This window comes from Astatotilapia calliptera, chromosome 6 (genome assembly GCF_964374335.1).
Source record: "Astatotilapia calliptera chromosome 6, fAstCal68.1, whole genome shotgun sequence".
Taxonomy (NCBI): domain Eukaryota; kingdom Metazoa; phylum Chordata; class Actinopteri; order Cichliformes; family Cichlidae; genus Astatotilapia; species Astatotilapia calliptera.
The window spans coordinates 31,983,812-32,009,512 of NC_137427.1; the positions used below are offsets into that span (position 1 = coordinate 31,983,812).

General features: G+C 39.5%; 2 protein-coding genes across 2 annotated transcripts in view; both read left to right on the top strand.

Moving 5' to 3' along the window:
- Window positions 1-2,961: 2,961 nt before the first annotated feature.
- Window positions 2,962-15,558, top strand: LOC145429520 (uncharacterized). Its single transcript, XM_080303156.1, has 30 exons — window positions 2,962-3,240; window positions 4,695-4,713; window positions 4,825-4,858; window positions 6,188-6,310; window positions 6,539-6,738; window positions 6,822-6,925; window positions 8,253-8,365; window positions 8,523-8,750; window positions 8,874-8,948; window positions 9,051-9,289; window positions 9,929-10,013; window positions 10,153-10,296; window positions 10,424-10,626; window positions 10,717-10,826; window positions 10,921-11,039; window positions 11,138-11,314; window positions 11,666-11,697; window positions 12,127-12,224; window positions 12,363-12,385; window positions 12,557-12,578; window positions 12,670-12,697; window positions 12,789-12,867; window positions 12,959-13,105; window positions 13,240-13,448; window positions 14,172-14,272; window positions 14,370-14,488; window positions 14,592-14,768; window positions 14,864-14,895; window positions 14,997-15,094; window positions 15,336-15,558. Exons 1-30 carry the CDS (start codon window positions 3,105-3,107, stop codon window positions 15,413-15,415), a joined length of 3,354 nt encoding a protein of 1,117 aa, XP_080159282.1. The 5' UTR covers window positions 2,962-3,104; the 3' UTR covers window positions 15,416-15,558.
- LOC113024514 (uncharacterized) overlaps window positions 15,554-25,701 on the top strand; it is a 37,510-nt gene continuing 27,362 nt past the window's right edge. Inside the window, exons 1-13 of the mRNA XM_080303155.1 lie at window positions 15,554-15,578; window positions 15,678-15,762; window positions 16,529-16,675; window positions 16,789-17,000; window positions 17,103-17,206; window positions 17,452-17,570; window positions 17,684-17,839; window positions 18,078-18,292; window positions 18,376-18,461; window positions 23,477-23,613; window positions 23,696-23,821; window positions 23,905-24,095; window positions 24,175-24,269. Of these exons, the coding sequence (XP_080159281.1) occupies window positions 16,559-16,675; window positions 16,789-17,000; window positions 17,103-17,206; window positions 17,452-17,570; window positions 17,684-17,839; window positions 18,078-18,292; window positions 18,376-18,461; window positions 23,477-23,613; window positions 23,696-23,821; window positions 23,905-24,095; window positions 24,175-24,269 (1,558 nt within the window). The 5' untranslated portion in view covers window positions 15,554-15,578; window positions 15,678-15,762; window positions 16,529-16,558. The remainder of the gene's footprint in view (window positions 15,579-15,677; window positions 15,763-16,528; window positions 16,676-16,788; window positions 17,001-17,102; window positions 17,207-17,451; window positions 17,571-17,683; window positions 17,840-18,077; window positions 18,293-18,375; window positions 18,462-23,476; window positions 23,614-23,695; window positions 23,822-23,904; window positions 24,096-24,174; window positions 24,270-25,701) is intronic.

Genomic DNA, 25,701 nt, shown 5'->3' on the forward strand with positions numbered 1-25,701 from the left:
CACCGGCTTAAATTAGTACATCTGGACATCACGTTGTAATAAGAACCTGGTGCGTGACATCAAAAGTAGTTCAAGGTTGCGTTGCGTGTGTGAAAATGGCTTGATTATAGTGAGACAAAAAGGTAATGGAGACATGCCGTGATTTCTTCTCCTTTTTCATATTGTGAAATAACTTTGAAGTATGTTCTCACTGCACCCGTCGGACACCATTTTTCCTGAATCGATTCACTCTGGTAAAACCTGTATTCATTTCTCTTTTCAGCCAGAGCAGCAAACCAGTTTAACTGGATCTGCGTGTGCATGCCATGCTGTGTACGTGTTTATGATAACAGGCAAATGAAGCCTCTCAAAACCCAAAATAACTTGTTTTCAAAATGATTGGACGCAGCATTTACTGTAGATATGTTGATTTTACAGAGCGAACGACAAAAGTTACTAAATGACAGAGGAAAGCCTGAAGACTGACAAAATCTCTTTTTCATCATTGGGAAAAAAGTCAGCCTTTATTTTGGTGTCTACAACAAGTTGCCAAGAAATCCAAAAAACAAAGTGGAAGTGCAACCTGCTATTCAGAAATAACTTTATGCTGTATGTCTCTTGCTCCACTTTATACACACATTCACAGACAAAGCAGCAGATTCCTTGCCGTCATCTACATAAAAGCTCTGATTACAATATGATACACTCCTACAAAAAAAGAAAAAGGGCCAGCCCTCTTGAGCAACAGGTAGGATTCAGCCATCATCACCGGTGTCACAGTCACAAGGAAACACACCCTTCACTCGTGCGCCGGTGCCTCCAGTGTCAGAAGACAGTGTTTAACAGAGGCGATTTACAAGACCTGAACAACTCTACCTACAGACGTGATCTGGTAAGAAATCTGGCTTTGATTTGATTTGCTGTTTTATCATTTTAAGTTCCTACTCAGCCTTGAAACTCCATCAAAAGGACATATTGCTCATTTTAAAGCTTATCACAGACTTAACTCATAGATCTACTTCTATTCAAGAGATGTTTTTAATCACTGCTGCATGTAGGCTTGTTATTCAGTAGCAAACAGACGCAGACAAAGCAGAAAATCCCTTCAGCTCATAATAATTTGGTCTTTCTTGCCCTGCGAGGGTTTACCTCCAGTGACAACGCGCTATTTGCGGATTGCATGCATGGGAATAACAGCTACCTTATTAAACCAAGAGTCTTCAGGTTGGTGTGTTATCCTCGAAGAAATGGCATCACTGTGCTCTTTACAGTGGTACCAATAAAAAATATGACTTTCTAAAGGAGATCAAAATATTTTACTCTTGTTCATAAGAAAATATACTACACTGAAAAATCTTTAAACACAGAAGCAGGAAAATATTAAATTCAAAGTGCATACAGCAAATGGTACAAGTTATTACACGTCTATAAGTAAAGCATAAAAAATAAAGTACTTCTTATAGTTACTTATTTTTACTCAAACATAAAAGGCATCTTTAGCGGGGATGGCTTGTTTTATTTTTTTCACGTTTTCTTATTCTCTATTTTATTCTCCACAAACTGACAGTTCAGATGACTGCCAGTAACAATGCAGTACTATTTGCTTTATATATCTCAAGCTAACATTTAGAAAAACAACAACTCTGAAATGTCATTTTTTATATATATATATTACATGTGTTTATTTTGAAATGTTTGCAAATTTGGCTATGCTGTGTAACCAGCATTAAAAGTACTAAAGTTTTCCAACACGTTCTGTCTTTGAAAATGGCAAATTATTCACAAAGTGTCTCAGTGGTGTTGGTCTTTCATCCGACAGGCGTACAAAGGGCCGAGGAGGAGGAGGACTGATACTGAGCAAACATTTTAACCTTAAATAATTATTTGTTCTCGCTGTTGCAACATATGATGAGGCATAAACAGGGCGAGAGTTTTGGGGGGAGCCGATGTGTAAAATATTTGTATGATAAGAACTGCACAATTTATCTATAACATTATAGGTTTTTCTCTTCTTTTAGTAAATGATTACATTTTGACTGTTGCTGGATTAGAAATGGTCATTGTGTGTGGCATAAGTAAAAATCAAATTTGACCTCTTTTTTAAATTTTTTTTACAAAAGTCTTGTAAAATAAAAAATAACAGTTGAGGAAAAACTCAAAAAGCTAAATAAGTCATGTTGGTTTTGTATGTTTCGTGAGTGTGTGGCCGCTTTGTGGAAACAAACAAACCTCCCAAATGCAAATCAAAGCTGCTCCTTATAAAGTAATCACATGTATATTGATAAAGCTTTTGGTCACCATATCAAACCCCTTACAAAAGAATTGACATGTAGGTGGAGGCCCATGTTTGGTTTGAGTGACTAACGTGTAAAGGAGCAGCATTTCAAGATACCAGCATGACTCTCAATATTGCGTGCGAGAATGTTTGTACTTCTTTATATGTTTCTCAAGGAACAGAAGCAAGTGCCTAACATTGTGACAATGGTGTCCACGGCCAAGCGTAACGATGAAGTCATCGGTGCATTGCGTGATTTCACTGTACTCAAACAAACGGACAGTTCTGTGAAAAGCAGCAGCAGCAGATTTGGATAAAGTTTTAGGTCATTTCTGAAGGAAAGTGCCACAAAAGTCAAAATTAGAAGGTTTGTTAAAGGAATCACTCTACTAGTGATGACAATTTGCAATGTGGTTTATGAGCAGGGTTATGTGAAGGTTATCTTTGTTTTCATTGTTATAAGCCGTGTGAGGCAGGGTTTCAGCATTCTTTCCACTAATGCTTCAGTTCTCCCATCATGCTTTAATGTCACTTTGTTATGGGTTACTTTAGGTGGCTGTATGTAAGACATCTAACAGCCACTCCCTGATTCCTTTCAGCCACTAAACACACAGGCATTCGAGTGAAAGGTCAGTAATAGACTGACTTTTCATTGTTTGCCTAAAAAGATTGGTTATATAATGTTTAAAGCTTTAGATGGCTTGAGCCACAAGCGGTTCGCCCCTAATTTGATGATGTCTGACCAAGATGTGATATATAGCACTTTGATACTGAGTGCCAGTTATTTAGACAGCCCGATCATTAATCCACCTGTTAGTTATGTGATGCCTGTAGTTCCTGTAATGCCTGGATGACTGTGTCAGCTGCTTTCTCTTCTTCTCTCCCCAGTGATTTTCAACACAAAGCCCTCACATCTCATGAGACTGGTTGCATTATGAGAGCTCGCTACCTGTTCCTATTGGTTTACCTACTGGGGAGCTCCTTTGGTAAGAGGAAGTTTTGTGTGTTTAATGTATATATGTATAAGAATCAGCAGCTCATTAAAAGGAAAGACCGGTGGCATGATTGGGGGAAAAATCTCCTAAACTGACAATAAAATCACATCATTACAAATGTTGTTGAGATATTTTCATGTCCCTTTATTCCCATGACCTATGAATCATAAGGAACATGACTATTGTAGCCCCACAAACATTACTCTGCTGCTGTAAATACGCACTAGAACAATAAATCTGCATTCATCCACACAAGCTTTATTTGCTCAGGTTCAGTTAATGTTGATTAAAATCTTGCCAGAGTGTGGAGGGAAAGTACTCAGCTGATGTGCTTTGCTGACACTCACATAAGACCAATGGCCATTTTGCCTTGGACAGTAGATTAAGAAACTTACACATGATACACTTTAAATACTATAATCTAAAATTAACGTATTAATATTTATAAGATAATATTAATACTTCTTTTTTTTAAAAACCCACTCGTGTTCAGGTGGCTCATGAACTTCTCGTAACTGTCAACTTTGCTTTTGATGCTTTTGATGAGGACTACTTTCAGCTGTGGATTTATACATATTTGTTTTTTCATGACACCAGTATTTATTTAAGCCATGAATAATGAAAATGAGTCAAAATGGTGCAACAATGGTGCGGTTCATGGGTGTGTTTAGGTAGTTTCTAGACAACAATAACGGGCTTAAGCAGATAAATAACAATGGGTTATTTCTTAGAATCAATTCTTACCACTGGTTTTACAGAAAATGTTTTTATCCTTTTACTGTTTATATTTTATGCTTTGTAAGGTGGCCTTGGGCTTTAGAAAGGTGTCCAGAAACCAAATTATTATTATTAATATTATTATTGTTATTACAAAACCAGAAACATTTTGACCAAATATTATTTCAGCAGCACAATTTTAAAGCTACGTGTACCTTCTTGGTCATTTTGTGACATCTTCTCCCGTATATGATGCCAGTATTGTTGACAGTTTCAACACTTCTCTGTAACCAGTCTCTTAGAATAGAATAGGAGCTTCTTTTTAGCATCAGCATTTTAATAATATACACTCGGGAGAGAAAAAAAAGCATTTTACTATTACAAATATACAAATCCGGGTGGTTTTTGATGCCCTTCTACAACCTCATTAAACAACAAGCTGGGACTTTGTGTAAAATTGTAACTGAGAGGTGTGGATTGTATGCTTCTGAAAAACTCAAACCAAATCATTTATACTAAATCATGTCACTAATTAGCCCCACACAGCCTTTAAATCAGCAATTTAAAAAACAAGAAAAGAGTTTAAACATTTGGTATGCTATTTCCTGGCTAATTTTGCATTAAAAATAGGACTTAAATAATTTCCAAACTCTGCTGCTTAAACAAGTTTTGGGGAAATGCATTGGTAGGATTCAGCTCTAACATGCAACTCTGTCTTATCCCAACAGCAGGATCCAGTGCACAGAGGTAAGATCAGGACACAGAAACAGACATAATATTTACACTTGTAAATTTTACACTCTTCTAAATGCAATAACCTGCATAATCTTTATTTTCTGTAATTGGTGGATCGTGCAGTAATGGAGTATGCACAAAAGATGCCTGCACACAGGTTAGTGTAACTGTAGCACAACACAACACAAAGCTACAAGTACAAACGTCATATTGTTATTGCTTTCTATTCTTTTAAAACATTTTTTCATGCAACATATGTTGAGCTGACTTTGAATATATGCAAACAGTCAGTATGGCTAGGATATTATTTCGTTAGCGTGGTTGTGAGATCACAAATACCGTCATGAGATTCTTGTTATGACTAAAGTTGTCAAACTGCCCAAAACGCATACCAAAAAGATCAAGATTAGCTCATGACCTGTTCACATCGTTTTTTTCACTGAGCTTGATTAAATACTTTTGAAGAGTGACTGTGAAAACACTGGGTAGTGCACTGGTGTGGGTAAACATGTCAAACAATAGATTTCCCAGTATTTGATGCGAGTATGGCGAAATGCTTTATCACGTTAAGAAGATGAAAGATTATGTTTCATGACAAATATTTTCAATATTAAAGATTTTTCTTTAATATTGAAAATATTTTTCTGTGTTATCTATGAATACATTTTATTTCGGAATTAAATCACTTCTACTTTAATAACTTTTATTTTGTGACATATCCTGTTTTAAGAGCATTAAGCAAATGTTGTAAAAAGATTAATTTAGCTAGCTAGCAGCTAAATTAACAACACCTACCTTATTATAAGAACAGGAGACAGTTTAGAAATTAATTCAAGTGGCATAAATCTCACAGCATAGCATAATATTGTTCCGATTTGTAGTGTCAGCCCAAAGTTCGCTAAGATATGCATCTGAACAAAATCTCCCCTGGGCAACTGGAAACAAACTAAGTGCTGTTTATATGTGTATATGTATATAACAACGATCAGCATAGAATCAGCACACCTAAATCAGATACACTTGCCATAAAAACTGCGTCATCTATGGTGTGAACCTGTTGTTTAAACTAAATGACAACAGTAACTTCAGGACTTCTGACATAGTCACATTTAAAAACAAACTCTTTATATATCTTGCTATAATAATTCAGATCATTTTTATTGTCTTATTTTATTATTTTTTATTTTAACAGTTATTTCACATAATAAGGCCTTCAGTGTGGTGCTGTGGTGTTTTAAACAATGATGTTTTTATTGTTATTCTTTATGCTGCTGCCATAATACAGCAATTTCCTTTGCGGGATCAGTAAAGTATTCATATGTACAACTATATGAGAGGAATTATTAATCATGTAACCAGGCAATCAGTGTAATAAATCACAATCAGGCACAATTAATCTCATTGCTTTTGCTTTTTAGTTATTGAAATATTATTGTTGTTTTTGGTTTCCATCTTAGTAATTTTTCCACTTGTCATAAATTTCAAGGTCCCAGACGCCACCTCGAACTTCTTACAGTGTGTGGGCCTGCCTTCGACAGACACGGGCGCAGATGAAATGCGAAAGCTGAAAGGAATTCTTGAAGCCACAATGGATGTGTACACGTTTATGGTATGACTTCAACAAGCATTCAGCAGAAGAACAGATGTTACAAATTCCAGTATGACCAGTCAGGGATGGACTAAGTTTGTTTTTTTATTCTGTCACAACACTGACATTATTTGTTGGTCACTAACTTATAAATCCTGTTGACAGTAGGTTTCATGTAAGCAGATGAATGCTGAGTAGCTTATTGGCGAAACGTGTGAGTATAAAGCCTCTCCATCCCTGTTGCCACAGAAATCAAGCATGACAAGAGGACCAATTTTGAGTGTGGAGGGCGCTCTGGAATTAGACTTGACTGCAGACGCTCTACAAAATCAAGATCTGGTCAGGATGTGGTTGGAGGTCAACATGAAACCGCTCCTGAAATCCATCACCAAGCAGTTCTTGTCCTGTCTCAGCACCAGGAACTTCAGCTGCTCCACCTACCAGACTGTGTAGGCCTCTTACTGTCCTCATCTTTATTTCTGTAATTTTGAGATTTTAGTATAATAATCCAACATCCCACGTCTCCTCGCAGAGTGGAGGAGCTCAGTCAACACTATTCTGAGATGGATCCAGTCAGGCAAAAGTGGATCTACACATTCTTTATGTACCCGTTCCTGTCTTCGGCAACAGTTGATGGTAACGTGTCTAATACCAATAACTTTTTCTTCCTATAAACTAGACTTTACTTTCAGTACAAATATGTCACACGGTATTGTGAGGTTAGCATTTAATCACTCTTTGCAAGTTAAGGTCAAAAATAGAAACTGTTTCACATTCATATTCCAGCTAAACCTTAATTTATCGTAACTGCTGCTATAGGCCTAAGCGCTGCATTGTGCATGTGTTATCAAAATTGTACTTACACAGGTTATCAAAGTGTTATCTAATAGCTGTTAAAGTACTGTAAGCAGATTTGGAAATGACCGTGTGCCGGGAAATGTATCTGTATCGCCTTTCAGACACTCACACCGTGGCCCTTTACATGAAAGTTACAGTGCCAGTCTTTGTAGATCAAACATGTTAACATCATCTTAATATTTACATATTTACAACTCAAAGGCATGCAATGGTATTTCCTACAACTTTTTTCTAGAAGTGTCTCTCATTATCATGTGACCCTCAACAACTCTTTCACAAGCAACAAAGTTGCTTCTTGCTTGTACTGGCATGGAGACAGCACAGCACACAGCTAAGCATCTAATCATTTACTGAGGTTTGCTAAACGGTGTGTGGATGTGTTCAAAACAACAAATAAATAGGTTTTCTCAAAAGTTTTGAATGTTTCTGTACCAAATTAGCAGCTGTCACTAACTGAAGGTGCCAACGATGTTATAAATGTCATTCATGCAAAAAGCCTGTTTGCATAATAACGTCCAAATAAGCCTCTTGCAACAACTTGTGTTACTTTCTTGAGGTCTTTATTTGGTGGGTTTTGAGGTATTAAACAACATTTGTAGACAGAAAAAACAAATAGAAATAGCTTTTAAAGTGTTTAAAGGCTTTGATAAAAAAAAAAAGGAGGCACCAAACTTACTAGATTTGGAGCAGTCACACACACAAAAACCCCGACAGGGAACACTGTGCAGGGAATGGGGTGGGGATTGCATTCTTCTGTGACAAAGAGGAAAATCATTGTCCAGAAGTTAAACAACACAGGACAGGGTCAAAGTGCAGCTAGGGCTAATAATGTGTTTTGTTCTTAATTAAGTTATTTGGGTTTTTAAAATGGATAAAATCAAATTTAAAAGAAGAAGCAAAGTTCTCATGTTAGACAATAAAGCATCAGAACCAATCAAGTGCTATGTTTTACTAAAATATGTTTGCAGTTTTTATCTTTGACAATCTGCATTTGTCTGCAGACAGACTGAAATTCATTAAGTCACAATTAAAGCTTCAGTTTGTTCAAATGTTGGAGCTAACTGCTAGTATGTACACAGTCGGTCAATGTGTGATCTGTGTGCAGGCTGTGTGAGGCCAGATGAGGGCAGTGCGGAGTGGCTGATGAAGAACTTTGGTGCCTTCAGTGTCATGGCCCGCTTGAAGGACTTTTCAGAGCTCAATGTGGTCTTCAATGGAGTGAGTTAAACTGAGCCTTAATTAAGATTTTATGAATTTTATACAGCTGTTTTTATGGCAATCTGGACACTACAGAGAACTCCACCACAACAAATATCGCTGCTCCACACTTCTTCCTGTTCTTCTTCTCTTACTCCTTTTTTTTCTTCATTCACAGCTGGAGGTTCTTAACTTGTTGTCTCCAGCACAAAAGGCCGAGCTGCTCATGAGCCCTTATGTTGCCAGTTTAGACAATGGCACATTAGCCTTGGTCTTCCACAGTCTGCTAACAGGGGAATCTGGCCCATCACCCACTGCTGGCCCTGGATGGGGCCCCAACTGGACAACCCCTGGGTACCCACCCTCCTATCCAGTACAGCTGTCACATCAGCCAGGCCTCCAACAGGTACAGTAACAGAGTGCGCATCCACCTGCAAAATAATTGAAGATGTTTTCATCTCTAGAAAAAATATTCATAAAAAATTTAATTCAGTAAAATTTAACAGCCTCTGCTTCATTGCACATCCAGGTCGTAAATGGATTCATGTCAGCCTTCAAACCCATCGGGAGCTTTGTTCATAATTTTGTGTCCTTCACACGTGAGGTACACAAACACACGCGCACACTCATGTGTTGCCACTCTCTAAGCTGTCTAAACAGCTCTACAGCCAGTTAGAAAAAATGACCCCTGACCTGTTTTTTCCAGAGAAATCCGTCAAATATAAGAAGCACCACTTTGACCCAGTTCCTGCTCAACTGGACTCTTTCTGAGCTGGCTGGCAAATACCAGCCAAGCGCACCTGAGGTCCCAGAGGGACCTAAGTTTGATGTGACAAATGTAGTAGACTGGTATCATTACGTTGTAAAGCCGCTGTTACGGAGGTTTTTGCCCGATGAAGAACTCCTGATGCATGAAAACATCACGCTCGCTTTCCACGAAGTGTTGTAAGTCGGAATTCCTCATTTACATTAATGGTTTCCATTGAAAATAGGAAAACTATCAATAATGCATCAGTGATGTAGACACATCAGCGGCTCTAAAGCTCTATCCAGCAACGCTCTGTTAAGCCTGTTTTAGCTTGTTTTTTTGGTTTGCTATGCTGTATAGTGACCCCATTCTCTTTGCTGTGCTTTTAAAAGCTCAATTTCTTCTTACGTATTAGTGCAGACTGAAATTAAGCTAAGAGTGGTATTAGAAAGCCAGTCTGCAACTAAAACAAATCTTTAAATAAATACCACAGTAATTAGCAGTCAGAGGCTTTAGCACCATTTAGGAATGATTATTTTTCTAATTAAGTAATTATCTGGTTTCAAAATGTGAGGAGAAATATACATAAGAGCATCTCATAGTCACTCAAGGTCAGAAGAAATTCACTAAGTCAATGTTACAATTTGCAGTTTTACGTTCCTTGTAGAACCTTCGTACTTGTCACTCTTTGAGGAACTTTTGTCAATTTCACATGTGCTAGAACACCTTTTAAAATGTGTCTGTTTGCCAGCATGGTCAGTGTGAACGTTGCTGTGCTGTAAGATGATGCATCACTATGTCTTTTGTGTTCAAGCGTGTTCTTTACTTTTGTGCAGCCGTCTGGACAACAGTATGGACAACATGACGGTGATTGAAATCCAGGATGTCTGTAGCATCACCCTTGATAAGAGCCCTTGCGGGGTGAGGTTTTATTTACCTTTGATTATTGACACTCGAATGTTTTGAATTCTTCACTTAAATTCCTGACATATAAAAAAAAATTGAATGTCAAAAGTTTTTCTAACTTCTGTGCCGATGATTTTTCTTTCCGTGCCGTCAGCTGACCGACGCGGTGGCAAACGTGGCTCATGTCTTGCACTGCGCTGCTCGTAACAACCTGACCATGACAGAAGCCGTCGTCTTGAAGCTGGTTCTAGAGCTGACTCAACGTCTGAACTTGCTGATCAAGGAGCTCTCCACAGCAGTGAGTACTGTCCAACAGCTCCACGGTGACTTATAGCTTCACAACATTGCTTTCATAGGCTTGTGTTTTCACTACACACATTGCAGCTTCAGCAAATCAATGCTTCCTCGTTCTTCATCCTCTGTAGAACTTCACGCAGTTGGAATCCGAGTTTAAGCAGATCTTCAGCGAGTCAAACTCAGCAACTCTGACCCAGGAGCACCTGACGGACCCAGCTTTCATCCAGCTCTGGTTCAAGGTCAAGCTGCTGCCCCTCCTGCCCGACGTACAGCCAGAGCTCCTCTCCTGCCTCAGCACCAAGAACTTTTCTTGCCCCGTTTACCAAACCCTGTGAGTCAACCGTTTTCATTTCTCTTTCATTTAACGAGAACGTGGTTTGGTGCAGTCGTTCTCACTTTGTCTTTGCCCTGCTGTGTGCAGTGTGGCGGCGCTCAGTGAACGCATGAACTTTTTGGATGCTGATCCGATGTACAGCAGCAACATCTACGAGTACTTCATCTACCCCTTCCTGCTAAATCACAACACCTCGGGTAAGAAGAGGACACAGACAACACAGATTAACACACAGATACTACAAAACCAGTTCCTTTGGCATTTATGTTAATGTTTGTACAAATGCTTCAGACCCCCAGTGTGTCTCTGCAGTTAATAACAGCGCAGAATGGCTGCAACTCAACTTTGGTTTCTTCTCGAGCTTTGCCTCTATCTTCGACTTCTACGCACTCAACCCTTATTTCTCTGGAGTAAGTTTGCAAAACACAGATGTGCTCAGACTTAACAGAAGCAGTAATTTTACTATACAGTAATTGTGCTCTCCTCTTCTGCTTTGTAACCCGCTCAGCTGGAGGCTCTTGACCTCCTGACTCCAAATCAGACGGTAGAGTTGCTGCTGTTGACTCTCCCAACTCCACCAGAGAAAGACGTTGTCATCAGCCAAGTGTTTAACTTCCTGACGGAGTCACCTGCAGCCAGGAAGTACCCAGAGGTCCTCAGCGCTTTGGTCAGGCTCGCTGGAGAGGTAACAGCTTTGGCTGAGATGTGTACACAGCAAAATCTCCCGTGTTAAATTAACACTAGAGAGTGTACTGGAATATTTCTAACATTTTGAGTTATTTTCCAGTGTTAGAAGATCAGCACTGCTCGGTGTTAGTCATTGTTAATCTTCAAAACTGACTAGGTTACTTTTAAACATATAACACTGTCAAAAGTGTTAATTTAACACTCAACAGTGTTGTATTTAACACCCAGAGGAGTGGACCCATATAGACACTCTCTAGTGATAATTTAACACTGGAGATTTTGCTGTGATAGGTGTTGAGCATGCTTTAGCCTTTCTCAAATATTAATCATAAAATATGCAATTTTTCAGATCAATCCTTCCTGCGACATCTACAAACAAATGTGAGTAACTTTAACCGGTTTTCTGACTAAATGAACCTCACAATTCTTTCCAAGCTGTTTTGTTCAGTGAATCAGGAGAGCTCTCTCACTGCAGACTATACCTGCAACCATGTTCAAGCTAAGGCTTCGTAGCAATGCATTAATGGCTAAAACTGAACCACTGCTATTGCTATTATTAATTCAGAAATGAAAACAGAAAGAGAAAGAAATGAGATTACAATATACATTGTGGCATTAATATAGCTTATTAACTGGATTAATACAGGATAATGTAGAAAATTAATTACATGACAGGTAGTCATTTTTAATGCAGATTTAATTTCAGCTTTCAATAGTGGACATCACAAAAACAAGGTCTGAAGGTCTGATTGGGTAGCTCTCTATATACTCTTTATTTACATGTGTGTTTTGTGTTCTTTTGTATTCCAGCTTTACACAGCTCTATGCAGCCATACCATCTCTGCCTCCAGAAATGGAACCAGTCACCTGGGCCACTATAGAAGCCCTGATAAACATTGCACCTGTCGGTACGTTTCACTGCCTCACAAACACAAAGACAAAAAACGACTGAGTGCACAATGTAATGGCTTAAGCTAGTCCATGTAAGTAGACCTAAACCTGTGCTTTTGCTGACTGAATATTTTTTTATTTTCTGATTTGGACAGAGTGCGTGCCGGCGAACCTCAGGGTGAGATTTTTTCTTCTATACAATTTAGTTTAAATCCTAACAAATCACAACAACTGTTGTCTTTTCTGCTCATATCACATCTTAATTTGAATGCTCTTAAGCTGTGGTTGTCACAACGGTTTGAATAATATTTCAATCATTGTTTTAATTTGTTAATCCCGTCTTTTACAGTGCCCGGTAATCCCGCTCAATGGTAAGACTTTTTTTGACTGTTGCCAGCGTAAACACTAATACATTCTGTTTGTATGATTTCTGAAAAGAAATAATTTTCTGTTTTTTGACAGAAACTCAGAGCTGTGCAGGAGTCAACAGGTAACCCTTTTAATAGGATTTACATAGTAAGCAATGCTACTGCAGTTGTTTTCTATTCTGACGTGTATTTCCTGTCTTGTGTGACCCAAAGCTCTGATCTGCTGTCTTACTTGGACACCTTTAATCAAGTTCCCTGCAACGTCCCCTTGGAGGAATATGCCTGTGCACAGGTAATGATTTACTTTAACAGAGCCGGTGAGGACTCATTACTGTTTATTGCAGAGAATAACTACACGTCCTCTGTCTCTTTCACACATCCAGCTGGACAACTTCACAGCCAATCAACTGGCATCTCTTCTGATGTGTAATCTTTCTGGGAACAGCGCCCACTCCAAAACTCTGTGGAAAATCCTGCTCACTAAAGTCTCCAATGTTTTAAACCCAGCCCTGGACATCCTGGCTAACATGGTTAATGACTTTAATAAGCTTTAACAAACAAATAAGGATTCATGAAATGAATCATTCAAACACTAAGTTACAAGAATTGTGACCTGGGGAAAAGTTAATCCGCCTTTAAAATAACTCAATTATCTCTTGTTTAGCCGATGCCCGTGATTCCATCAGCGCCACAGGTCTTGGATGTGATTGGAGAGATCAGAGTGTCGCTGCTGACAGATGAGCAGCTGCAGAACAGCGAAGTTATCAGGTTGTGGTTCTCAGGCCGCCTGAGGAGCTTCTTGCCTTACGCATCAGGAATGTTTCTGCGCTGTCTCAGCAGCACAAACCTGACCTGTCAGTCATACCAGGAAATGTGAGTATTTGTCAGAATTGCTGCTGCACACGCCCAACAGCATGCATCCAGTGTGGTTCACAGTTCACGTTTTGATTTCCAAGATTCATCTGTGAAGATGAACCCTTCAGAGGATTTCTGCAATTAATATTTCTAAATTTGATCTGAACTTCATTCAGGTCTAGAATATTTCGTGTCGTATCCATTAATTAAAAAAAAACTGTCAGCGAATGGAGTGTGGAGTTGTTAAAGAAAGACGCAAAGGGCATGGCAAATCATAGGGCATGGCAGAGAGAATTAATCTGCAAAAGTTCACAGTTTTACTTACAATGAAATCTCAGTTAGCTGTTAGTTTGCTATTTTTCATATTTAAGATGAGTAATTACATAAAAAAAATCAGTCGTAAATGTAAGGAAGCGATAATAACGATTCATTATCAGATGAAAACAGTCTGGAAAATCACAAACAAGTCAGTAAAGCTGGCACATGGCATGAAAGTAAACCAACCTTCGCTGTAACATCAAGAACAAAAAGACAAGTAGGACAGGAAGTGTAGAAGGCACGCAGATGAGACTAAATCAAGAGTCGAAATACAACAATACAACAACGGTTGGTTTAGTCAAAAATCCAAAGGGTTCTCTGTTATATCCATGCAGTACAAATATAAATTTGTTTTTCAGTTACAAAATGTTATTGGTTAGTTAGTTCTCTTTTTTTTTCTTTTTGCCGTGATTTCATTTTCAGACTGCAGACGTTTATCAGCCAGTTTAACCAGATGACCTCAAACCAGCAGCAGTTGGTCTTGCAGGATTTCATACTGCAGTTCCTGACGCAGCCACGCTCAGGTACGCGCATGCTTCGTATTTTAATTTAACAACTAAAAAAATAAAATTAAAAATCAATCATTTACAGTTATTTCTACTTTTTCAAAACTTCTTCTAGATTCCAGCTGTGTGTCCACCTCCAACAGCACTGCAGTGTGGATACAGCAGAATTTCGGTCCATTTTCAGCACTTCTGTCGCTCACTGAGCTGATCCATCTCAACCCACAATTCAACCCTGTGAGATGGGACTTCGGTTAATTGACGCGATTTTAAAAAATACAAACAAACAAAGCTGTGAACTAATAGAAATAACTCTCACTTGTTTCGTATCTCCTTTTAGATTGAAGTCTTGACACTCCTGACTGCACAACAGAGCGCAGAGCTGCTGTCGCTGTCGCTTCCAAATCTGCCGGACAAAGCTGTCATCATCAACGCGCTCTTTGACTACCTGACCGTGTCTGCTGAAAAGAATAAATTCACAGAGTTCCTGACCAACCTCACCGTGTTCATTCACCCGGTAAAAAGAGCAGCTGCCTTCCTGTTAAGTCATCATTTTTACTTTCCTGTGCTTGTTAAAGTAATGAATGATGTTTGCTTTCTTTCTCCTCCAAGGAAAACTTCACTTGCTCTTCATACAAAACGCTGTGAGTTTCACATCTACTTATACTCGGCACTTTTGAAGTGGTTAAACTTTTTTATATATATATGGCACTATGATTAAAATCTGTGTGTTTACATGTTACAGGTTTGCCAGACTGGACTTGGCCATACCTGTGGTTTCTCTTGGCATTGTTGCAACTATCACACAGACTAAAGAGGCTCTATCCCACCAACTACCACCTGGTGAGTGTTACATCAACATAAAGATTTAGAACACTAATTCTCAAAGTCTTATATCCAGCTTTGTCTCTTCACTGTTTCATCTTATTCCACACACCACCTACTCTATGGACACGCTAAATGTAAATTGTCAATAATTAGCAAGCGTCAGGAATAACATCCAGTCTAACTGTAGCTTATTACTGAACTGATTTTTTTTTTAAATACATTAAACTGATTTGCATTTCCTGTGTTTTTATTTCAGACTGCATCATTGGAGAGGTAATTGTATGTTTTAGATTATTTGTTTTGTCTTACATTAGTCTTAATATAGTAGATTTGTAATGTGCTCTGTGTCTGTTTCTCTTACAAGTGTAATGTCAGCACGGCAAATGGTAAGTTCTCCACTTCTTTATGCATAAAAATGCAATTTTTTTTATTGTCAATTTATAACTTTTTTTTCTCCTTTTTTTGGTACAGAAACGGAAATCTGTATCGGTTTGAACAGGTAGGATTTACATGAACCTGTTGGAGAGTTTACTTTTTATGCAACGTTGTCCCAGATGTCAACAAAGTACCAATCACATGTTTTATTTTGAAACCACAGAACAGCAGTGCAGCTCCAACTCACCAGTGCACAGACGAGCGGAAACCTCTGTGACTTGGCCGTTGAGCAACTGGCTTGTGCCTCGGTAAGAGCGTCACATAATCTTTTTTAATTAATTTATTTTTTTGCCTGTCCCATTTGGTTCTTTAGCCGTCAGAATTGTTGTCTGAAGACCAGCAAGGATACCCAACGGATTTACTTTGCCAAATGGATCATCACGGCCTTGCCGTATTGGTCCATTTGATCGACCTTTGTTGTTATCATTTATTTTATTTTATTTTCAGTTGTTACAGACGAGACAGACATGACTGAGGGATAGAAAAGGGAGAAAGAAAGATGAAGGAAAAGAAAAACAGAAGGGAAGAGGGACAGTGAGGAAGGGCACTTAAAAAGAGAAAGAAGAGAAAAAAAATCTCCTGGATCACCTGTTGAGAGAAAAAGAAGAGAAAACAAGCAAAAAACCAGAGCAACATACTAAACACAACACCGTCACGTTAATCTAGCTAAGTGTAAACAGCAGTAAATACTAAATATTGAATGTTGTTGTGTAGCAAGCAGGACCGACAGCGCACAATGTGCTTGGAAGTAGCAGCCAATAAAGGTGTAGTTTATGTCTATGAACAGTGGACACCCGCGTGGACACCTGTGTGGATCAGCGTGCTTGTATTCAAAAGGTTTGAGTGTGAGTGAACCGAGCCGCAGGCCCAGAGGCCCGAGGGCCCCTTTGCCCCGGAAGAGGCCTGACCAAGCAAAAAAAAAAAAAAAAGCGTCACATAAGTCAACAGCCGTCTGTGATTCAGCTCGTTTTCACTTTCACTGTGGAGTCTAAACTGTTCTCTGTCGTCACGCAGCTGTCAACAATAACAGCAGAACAGCTGGCAATGATACTGAAGTGCAACCACTCCTCCAGCTCGAGTGGGTCCAAATCTGTCTGGAAACTTGTCCTCTCCGAAACCTCTCAGGTCCTGGACCAGGCTCTGGATCTGCTCGTCAACACGGTATGAAAGCATTACACAATATTTTGTAAGACGAGAAGAACCTTCTGCAAACCGTCTGTTGTTGAAAGATAAGAAAAGTCAGTAGTTACATCACATTTTGATCTTTGTTATAGACTCTGGACGCCAACAACCCAGCAGTGTCCGTGATTCTGGACACCATACAAGAACTCCGAATAGATACTGTCAACACGGCCACCCTCAATAATCTAACCTTCATCCAGACGTGGTTTGGCCGCCGCCTTCTCCCATTTCTGCCAGCTGTTTCACCTGACTTCCTTTCATGTATCTCCACAAAGAACCTGACCTGCAGCTCCTACCAGGCCATGTAAGAAATTAGACCATACAAATTACATCAAATGTGACTGCCTTTCTTGGTATACCAAAAGCCTGCCATTTTTTAATTAATCTAATCCCAATTTCAATTCAGTCAGCAGATTTTGAGTCAACTCCGGCCACAATTGACGTTTGCCAGGCAGGTGTCTGTCTACACGCACTTCATTAAGGTTTTCCTGACCAGGAACAACAGCACAGGTACACTGCTGTATTACAGCCCAGTAACAATCAATGGCAGCCTATTAACAATTACAGTCTATGTATTGTTCACGTCACATCTGAATTAATCCAACATTCACACATGTTGATAGAATTGGTGGGATTCAGGAATACAGTAATCCAGGGTGGTCACGTGTATTGCAAAGTGACATAACAATGTATGATAGATGCTTTTCCTTCAGCACAATAAAGCTGAATTTCCTCTGTGTGTGTTTGTGGTTCAGACCCCGCCTGCAGCTCAGGCATTGCCACCAGTGCACAATGGCTGCAGGTGAACATGGGAGGTTTTGCCTATCTTGCGACGTTCCAGGACATTCAGACGATCTACTCCAACTTCTCAGCGGTGCGTTATGATGCACTGCATTTTCTGTCTTTACATCTGTTTTCTTGTGGGGTGGGGTTTCCCTCTGTGATAACCACAACTGTCACTGACAACATGTGTGTTTGCATATGCAGATGGAAGCCCTGTCACAGCTCACGGTCAGACAGCTAGCCGAGGTGTCCACAACACCTGGCCAGCTCACAACTTCTGAGCAAGTCAACATGGTGATGAAATATGTGCCTGACCAGTCTCTGGCTGCCTTCTTTGATGATTTCTCATCTGTTCTCCTGGTGAGCATGCATCATGTTATAAAGTCACCTGGTGTGTTTTGTTGATACTAGAGGTCAAGTCAAGCTGAGTTTATCTGTTCATCACATGTAAAACATTCATACGTTTTGTGTTTATGTTTGCAATGATGGTAAACTCTAACATTTTTCTGGTTAGTCTTCTCACACAGAAGTTGAAGAAGGTCCTGTTACACCTGTTACATCTAAAAAACATGATTATTACTTTTGGTTTTTTCTACAGGCTCCTGAAGACGCATTGCCTTCAGTCGTGAGGTCAGCCATGTTGCAAGTTGTGTTTGATCGTGCAAACCTCTCCCTTCCTTCGATGAGTGATGCGGACGTAGAGGTGTGGCTTACCTCCCGGCTGCCACCTCTGCTGGTACAACTTTCACCAGGACAAGTTGCACCTTACTTCGGAATACTGGCAGGACGGAGCTGCAGCATTGAGCAGCTGGGGTGAGCACAAAGCTTCAAGCACCATATATGGAAGTATTTAAGCAATCTGACTGGAAATAAACCTTTGCATTTTTTTGTTTCAGTGTACTGAACCTGAACATGACTATCTCAACGCTCAGCACAGACACACAGCAGAAAATCTATGATCAAATCCTCCAGACCCTCGGAGGTAAAGCTAACCCAGGAAACCAGTAAACTCAGCTTTAATTTTTTTTGTTGGATGCTTTATGAAATTGGGCTGTAACATTCCTGTAAGCGAGTAGCCCATTCACATTTCTTAACATAATGGCTGCCAGCCTTGTGAAAGTGAGAGAGGAGTCAGACATTGAGTTTTCTCCTATGCTCGCTCTTGTTATTTTTTCATTAAACATGTACTACTAAGGACAGGACTCCTCGGACTCGGATGGCCTTATTTAATGTTAGGTCTCTTTCTAATAAGGCCTTCCTCTTAAATGACTGTGCCTTTTTTAGCTCATCGAGGCTTACTGGTAGAGGTGGTGGCTTAGCCTCGGTTTTTATAAATAAACTTGAGGCACGGCTGCTACCCTCCCCAACCTATTCTAGCTTTGAAGCTCAGCTATTGGAATTGACTGGCCCTCGAACTACTCTGTGTGTCGTGGCTTATCGTCCGCCTAAATATCATAAGATGTTCATTTCTGAATTTGCTGATTTTTTGGGTTCTATTCTTTTTAAATATGATTCTGTAGTTATTTCTGGTGACTTCAATATTCATGTTTGTTGTATGGATGACCACCTGTCTAAAGATTTTTCCAGAGGTGGGACCAAGTCATTGTTTTGCAAGTCTCAAGTAAGTCTCAAGTCTTTATCCTCAAGTCTCAAGTCAAGTCTCAAGTAATGTCAGGCAAGTCAGAGTCGAGTCTCAAGTCACTGGTGTAAAAGTCCGAGTCAAGTCACAAGTCTGAAACTTTGAATTTCAAGTCCTTTCGAGTCTTTAAAAAAAAAAAAAACGAAAAAATAATGTTGCAGTTATGCTAAATGTAAATATTAGACCATGTAATTTAAAAATCTGTGTTTTTCTCAACACATGACAAAATAGTGAACTTAGAAAATATACACAAATTGTGAAATTGCACCTCTTTAAAATGCAGCTCAATTAAACCTAGCTCCAAGAATAATTTTCACCGACAGTTCTGAGATAAGCTGCATGTTATTCTTGGATGCGGTTGTAGGACCGGCTTTAAAATCGCATGACAAAAATATCATACACATTAAAAAAAACTGTATCACCAACGTAGCCTGGACAACATTTGCTAGTTAGATGAAGTCAGCTATCTCATTGTAGCATATTTATATGCATATTTATAATTATACGGTTCTTGGAGTGAGTGCACACACTCATGAAGTTTAGTAACTTCCGGTCACTGCAACAAGCCCAGGTACAGTTTACCGACGGATGGGTACAGGACCTTGAAATGCACAGTGTAGAAAGTAAAGACCATCGTACGTATCATAAGTTTACCAGTCTCACAAATCGTCGTCATAAATACACATTCGTTAACCGTTTATTAATAGGACCTTTGAGCTCAACGGTAATTAATTAGTAGTGGAAATAATTTCTGGTACCCATCACAGAAATGTAGCAGTAACAACAATATTGTATGCTGTAATCGTACTGGGCAATTAGTGATACAAAAAACCTGTTTTATCCTGTGAATAAAAGTATATGTTTTTGTCAATGTACCATAATAACAGAAGCGAAACGCAATATTGTGTCAGGATAATTCACTATTTATGCACAATAAATAAAGGAGCATAGCGCGACAATTTCTGTTCAGCGCCAGACTTGCTTGTAACCTATATCACCAATTATGTTAAGAAAAATGACGCATTAACTACTAAAAAACACTGACCTTCGTGTAAATGCTTGGAGCAGACTAACCTGTGAGCTGGAGTGTTCTGGGACGTTATATTTGATCTTTGAATGGCTGCAATCCAGGCCATCCGTCGCCTCTTTGTTACTTCGGAAACATGGCTCGAACAATTTCTCTTCAACGACGTAATCCGATAACAACCGATCTCTTTACCCGTCGGCTTCCCGTGGCTGTCATGCGACCGGCTATTGCAGTTAATAATACAACGGCTTCTTGACATTTTTGTGTTTCTTTTTATCGCTGTATAACTGATTTTAATTGAAAGCCTGCGCGTACCGCTTGCCACGAGTTCCCAGAATCCTTTGCGGTTCTACCCGTGAATGACGTCACATTTTCAATCTCTATATAATATGCATGTTAAATTTTATATTTGGGGTAAAATATCAAGTCTTTTCAAGTAAACCGGTTCAAGTCCAATTCAAGTCCCAAGTCATTGGTGTAAAAGTCCAAGTCAAGTCACAAGTCTTAGAACATTTTTTCAAGTCAAGTCTAAAGTCATAAAATTAATGACTCGAGTCCAAGTCATGTGACTCGAGTCCACACCTCTGGATTTTTCTGCACTGACTGATTCTTTTAATCTTACCCAGTGGGTAAATGAACCTACTCATGTTAACGGTCACACCCTTGATCTGGTTTTTTCATTTAACGTGGATATATGCATTAAGGAAATTAGAAATACTGGACTTTCTGATCATTCCCCGGTCATCTTTGACGTTGACCTGGGTATCACTGACCCTTACTTGGAGGTTCCTCTCCATCCTACTCGGACTATTAACGCCGATACTGTGGTCAACTTCTCTACATCTTTTGTTAATTCTTCATTTAATATGTCGGACTGTTTTATCCCACACACACTTGAGAATTTTACCAATACTTTTTTAACCACATGTTCCTCGATTCTTAACACTGTTGCACCTATCAAACACAAACGCCCCAGAACCTACTCGCAATGCTGGTTAAACGACTCTGTCCGTGTTCTACGGCGTTTGTGCAGGCGCGATGAGAGGAGGTGGAGGAATGATAGACTCCAGTCATCATATGACATTTTACGTATTAGCCGCTCGAAATTCCAATCTGCTGCCAGAATGGCTAAAGCAGCCTTCTTCGCTAAGATTATTACTTCTAATGGTGACAATCCTCGCATCCTATTTAAAATTTTTAACTCAGTGGTGAATCCTCGTCCCTCTATGCCACTCTCGTGCTCCCCAGGTCTCTGTGAAAAATTTTCAAACTACTTTCTAGATAAAGTTTTATCTCTTAGATCTACGCTTCCTTTGGTGGCTGACAGTATGCCTAATCCTGACTGTTCTGCTGCCTTACATCAATTTGAATTAATTTCACTTCCCACTCTGAAGCGTATAACTGAGAAACTAAACAATACTAATTGTGTACATGATGTTCTTCCATCTCGTATAGTCAAGGATTGTTTTAATGTAATTGGACCCTGTCTATTGTCTATATTGAACCTCTCCTTGCTTTCTGGTTATGTACCTTCAGTTCTTAAACATGCTTTTATTCAACCCGTTTTAAAGAAAAATAACCTGGATCATAGTGATTTTGCCAACTATAGACCGATTTCCAAGCTTCCTTTCTTGGCTAAAATCCTTGAGAAGGTGGTTCTACTTCAACTGCAGACCTACCTGGACGAGAATAATATAAATGATAAATTCCAATCAGCCTTTAAACAACATCATAGCACTGAATCAGCGCTGCTTCGTGTTTTTAATGATCTTTTACTTATGGCTGATAATGGTCGTCCTTCTGTTTTAGTTCTATTGGATCTTTCATCTGCATTTGATATGGTTGACCATAACATCCTAGTCGCAAGATTAGAGCACTCTGTTGGCATTAAGGGCACTGCCTTGGACTGGTTCAAATCTTACCTCTCCAATCGGCTTTCTTCGGTACATCTGGCCTCATCTTCCTCTTCCCCTGTACCTGTTTGCTGTGGTGTCCCCCAGGGTTCTGTGTTAGGCTCGACCCTTTTCTCACTGTATATGCTTCCTTTAAGCGCTATCTTTGAGAAATACCACATTGCTTTTCACTATTATGCGGATGACATCCAGATTTATTTTGAGTTACATGATGATCTCGCTTTATCTTTAAATAACTTTCGTGAGTGCATGAGTGAGGTCAAGAAATGGCTGTTGGCAAATACTCTTATTCTCAATGAAAAAAAGACTGAAATCATGATTTTTGGCAGTAATGCCCTTCGCGCCAAACTTCAAGATGCCTTTGGCTTTCTTACTAGTTCTTTCTCTGATACTGTCAGGAATCTGGGTGTCTTGTTTGACAGCTCCTTTAAACTTGATAAACAGGTGTCTGCTGTTGTCAGATCTAGTTTTTATCAGCTTCGTCTCATCTCCAGGGCCAGACACTATATCCCGTATAATGACTTAGAAAAGCTCATTCATGCTTTTGTAACGTCAAGACTAGATTACTGTAACTCACTCTATTCTGGTCTCCATGTTACCCTTCTACATAGATTACAGATAGTTCAGAATGCTGCGGCACGTATTCTAACTAAAACCAAGAAGTTTGACCATATTACTCTGGTTCTTGCTGAGCTGCATTGGCTGCCTATCAAATACCGTATTCAATTTAAAATTTTGCTGCTTACTTTTAAAATTATCAATAATACTGCACCAACCTATCTTAAGGAACTTTTAAACCCTTATGTCCCTGCCAGGGCTTTAAGGTCATCCTCGCAGTTATTGTTAGTTCAGCCCAGATCTCGGTTGAAATCTAGAGGCGATCGATCGTTTGCCTTTGCTGCACCTGAGTTATGGAACAGCCTCCCGATTGGCATTCGGGAGTCTGATTCTATTTTTTCTTTTAAAGCACACCTTAAAACTTATCTTTTTGAACTTGCCTTTTCTACCCGTTAAATGCTGACTGTTAACTGCGACCTATTGCATTAACTTTTTACTATTCCTTCATTCTTGGTGTTCTCTATCATGCGGCACTGGGTCTGCTATAATCTATGTGCTGCAGTCCATTTTATTAGTGGCTTTCTACTGTGAACATTGTCTGCTGTTCTTATTATATTTGATATTAATGCTCTTAACTGTATTATTTTATTGTTTTTTGTAAAGCACTTTGGTATGCCTAGGCTTTTAATGTGCTCTATAAATAAAGGTTGTTGTTGTTGTTGTTGTATGTTTGTCACATTTTATGTGAATACAACAACAAGTAAAACTTTATTTATTTATTTTATTCCAGATGGCTTAACAAAGCATGAGGCAAAGTTCCAATATTATAACCTAGTTTGTGTCTCCACCTTTTCCTCTAGGTCCAACACCTCTCCGCTGCTACAGTGACAGCTACAACACCAGTTTCTATGGTTTCCTGGAGCAATCTTTCATGGGTTTCCAGTTTCCCAACCTCACCGCCTTCCTGTCGCTCATGCCTCCTGACAGAATGAGTCTGGTGTGTTGACTTGAAAGATATCAGGAGTAAATATGATAAAGCAAGAGGGGAATGTCTTAATTTATGTCTTCTAATCTTCTAGATCATAAATTCCATCCCTCCATCGGAGCTTGGGGATTATCTACGACGTCCTAATGTTGTCGACAACAACGCACAGCTCTGCATGCTCTTCAACAGCTACAGCCAGACACCACAGTTTCTAGAAACTGTACGTAGCCCAAGGAACAAGCACACGCAGAAATGCAAACACAATGCAATGATTAAACACATTAATCTGTGCATTGCCTCCAGGAGTCTCTGCCGGAAGCGGTGAGGCGCTACATCCTGCCCTGCGTCTGGCCCATGGCCCTCAGCAGCACCCAAACGTTGGAGGTGGATGCTTGGTTTGACCAACGCCTCAAGAACTACTTGCCCTTCCTCACAAAGAGCCTGATCAGTCCCAGTGTCATAAACAGCACCTCCTGCCTGGCCTTCCAAAAACTGTGTGTTTTACTACAGCACTAAATCCTGCTTTATATGTTTTTTTGTTTTGTGTTCTGATTTAAATTTGTTGTGTTTCAGTGTCTCAGTCCTTGGGGTATACAACTACACTACTGCTGACTTTGTGAGGGGAGACGTGTACAACACCATCAGGACTTACCTTTACGTCGGCTCAAGTAAGTCTTTCAAGAATGCCAGGGTCAAGGATCAAGTGGGATGCTAATTCAAGTGGGGGGGAAAAGACATTGATCAAATGATATTCTACATGAAACTGAACAGCAACCACATGTCACCTAAAAGCACAACTGCCTGAGCACAATTTAAATTAAAAGGAAAATTTAGTTGTACACTGTTAATAACAACACTTCACCGAGTTCTTTTGATTCCTCAGAGGCATCCGATGGAAGACGAAACACTGCTCAGTAGACCATTTAATACTTTATTACTTCTAGAAGGGAGATGCATCCTGCATGACACGCTGCCGATCCCAAAATGCTGCTGTGCCCCTAACAGTTTTATTATAGAGGCTCTCTCATTCTAGTCTAAACAACAGTGTCTCAGTAACTTTCCACTAGAGATGGTCCCCTCTTATCTACAGGCAAACATGAGCGAGAGTCTGCAGCTTTCTACTCCCAAGGACACCTGGTCTCATGCCTTTATTTTTCAGGGCTGTGTCCGCTTAAAATACACTATATAACTTTATAACACTTATTATTAAAAAAGCATAGCATTATTGAGGCACTGCACATTATTTAATTCCAACAATACAAAATTCAGGGAATTGCAATTTTTCAGTTTCCCTTCATTTTGCAGCAGATTGTTGTGCTTTGGATATATCTGTATATATCTAATACTCAACTGTGTGTAACAGTAGAACAAAGTCAATACACTCAGTAATGTGAATTACGAGGATACAGTATATCTCTTAAGGTTTGCTGATATTAGCCAACGTTGTCACTCTCTGCCTTGCTACATTAATACCCGAGAAAGAAGCAAAGCATTAACATGATAACAAAGAGCTCAGACAACCATACACATATAAAGTAATTAGCTCCTTTGCTGTCACTGGTAGATCTTCATTTTTTGCAGTTAGCAACCCTTTATTCAGGACTTGCTTTTCCTTTAGAGTCATTTTCTTTAAAAAAAATTTTTTATTTTATTCACATACACATAGTATAGTACACATACAGTATAAATACATTAAAAGCAAGACCGCAGCAATTTTTCACTGATGCTTGTCCCCGTCATCGTTCTTAATAAGGTTCAAAGTGTCACGGGTTGCCAGGGCAAGACGTCCGAATTATAAAAGGACCCAAACTGCAGGTGGCTTCTGAAGTGAGCGAGCTTTATTGTGACAGTGATGTACGAAACAAAGGAAAGGGTGGCAAGAAACAGAACTGAAAACACTCTAAACTGGGGAAAAACTAAAACTTAAACAACAAAACCTGAACATAAGTGAGGGTAACTAGCAGGGAGGACAGCGCGGGGAGAATGCACAGGCAGACAGAGGAAGATGCACGGAATGACAGAGGGGAATAACGCAGACGAACCATATTTAAAATTAAAGGAATTTGGAATGTACATTGTGCCTGGGTTTAGAGTGTTTGG

Excerpts from the sequence above, each read along its gene's own strand:
- LOC145429520 (XM_080303156.1), top strand. The coding sequence starts at position 3,105 with ATGACTGTGTCAGCTGCTTTCTCTTCTTCTCTCCCCAGTGATTTTCAA. Across the intron at positions 12,225-12,362 it reads GATAAACATTGCACCTGTCG|AGTGCGTGCCGGCGAACCTC; the intron begins GTACGTTTCACT and ends TGATTTGGACAG. Across the intron at positions 15,095-15,335 it reads ATCCCACCAACTACCACCTG|ACTGCATCATTGGAGAGGTA; the intron begins GTGAGTGTTACA and ends TTTTTATTTCAG.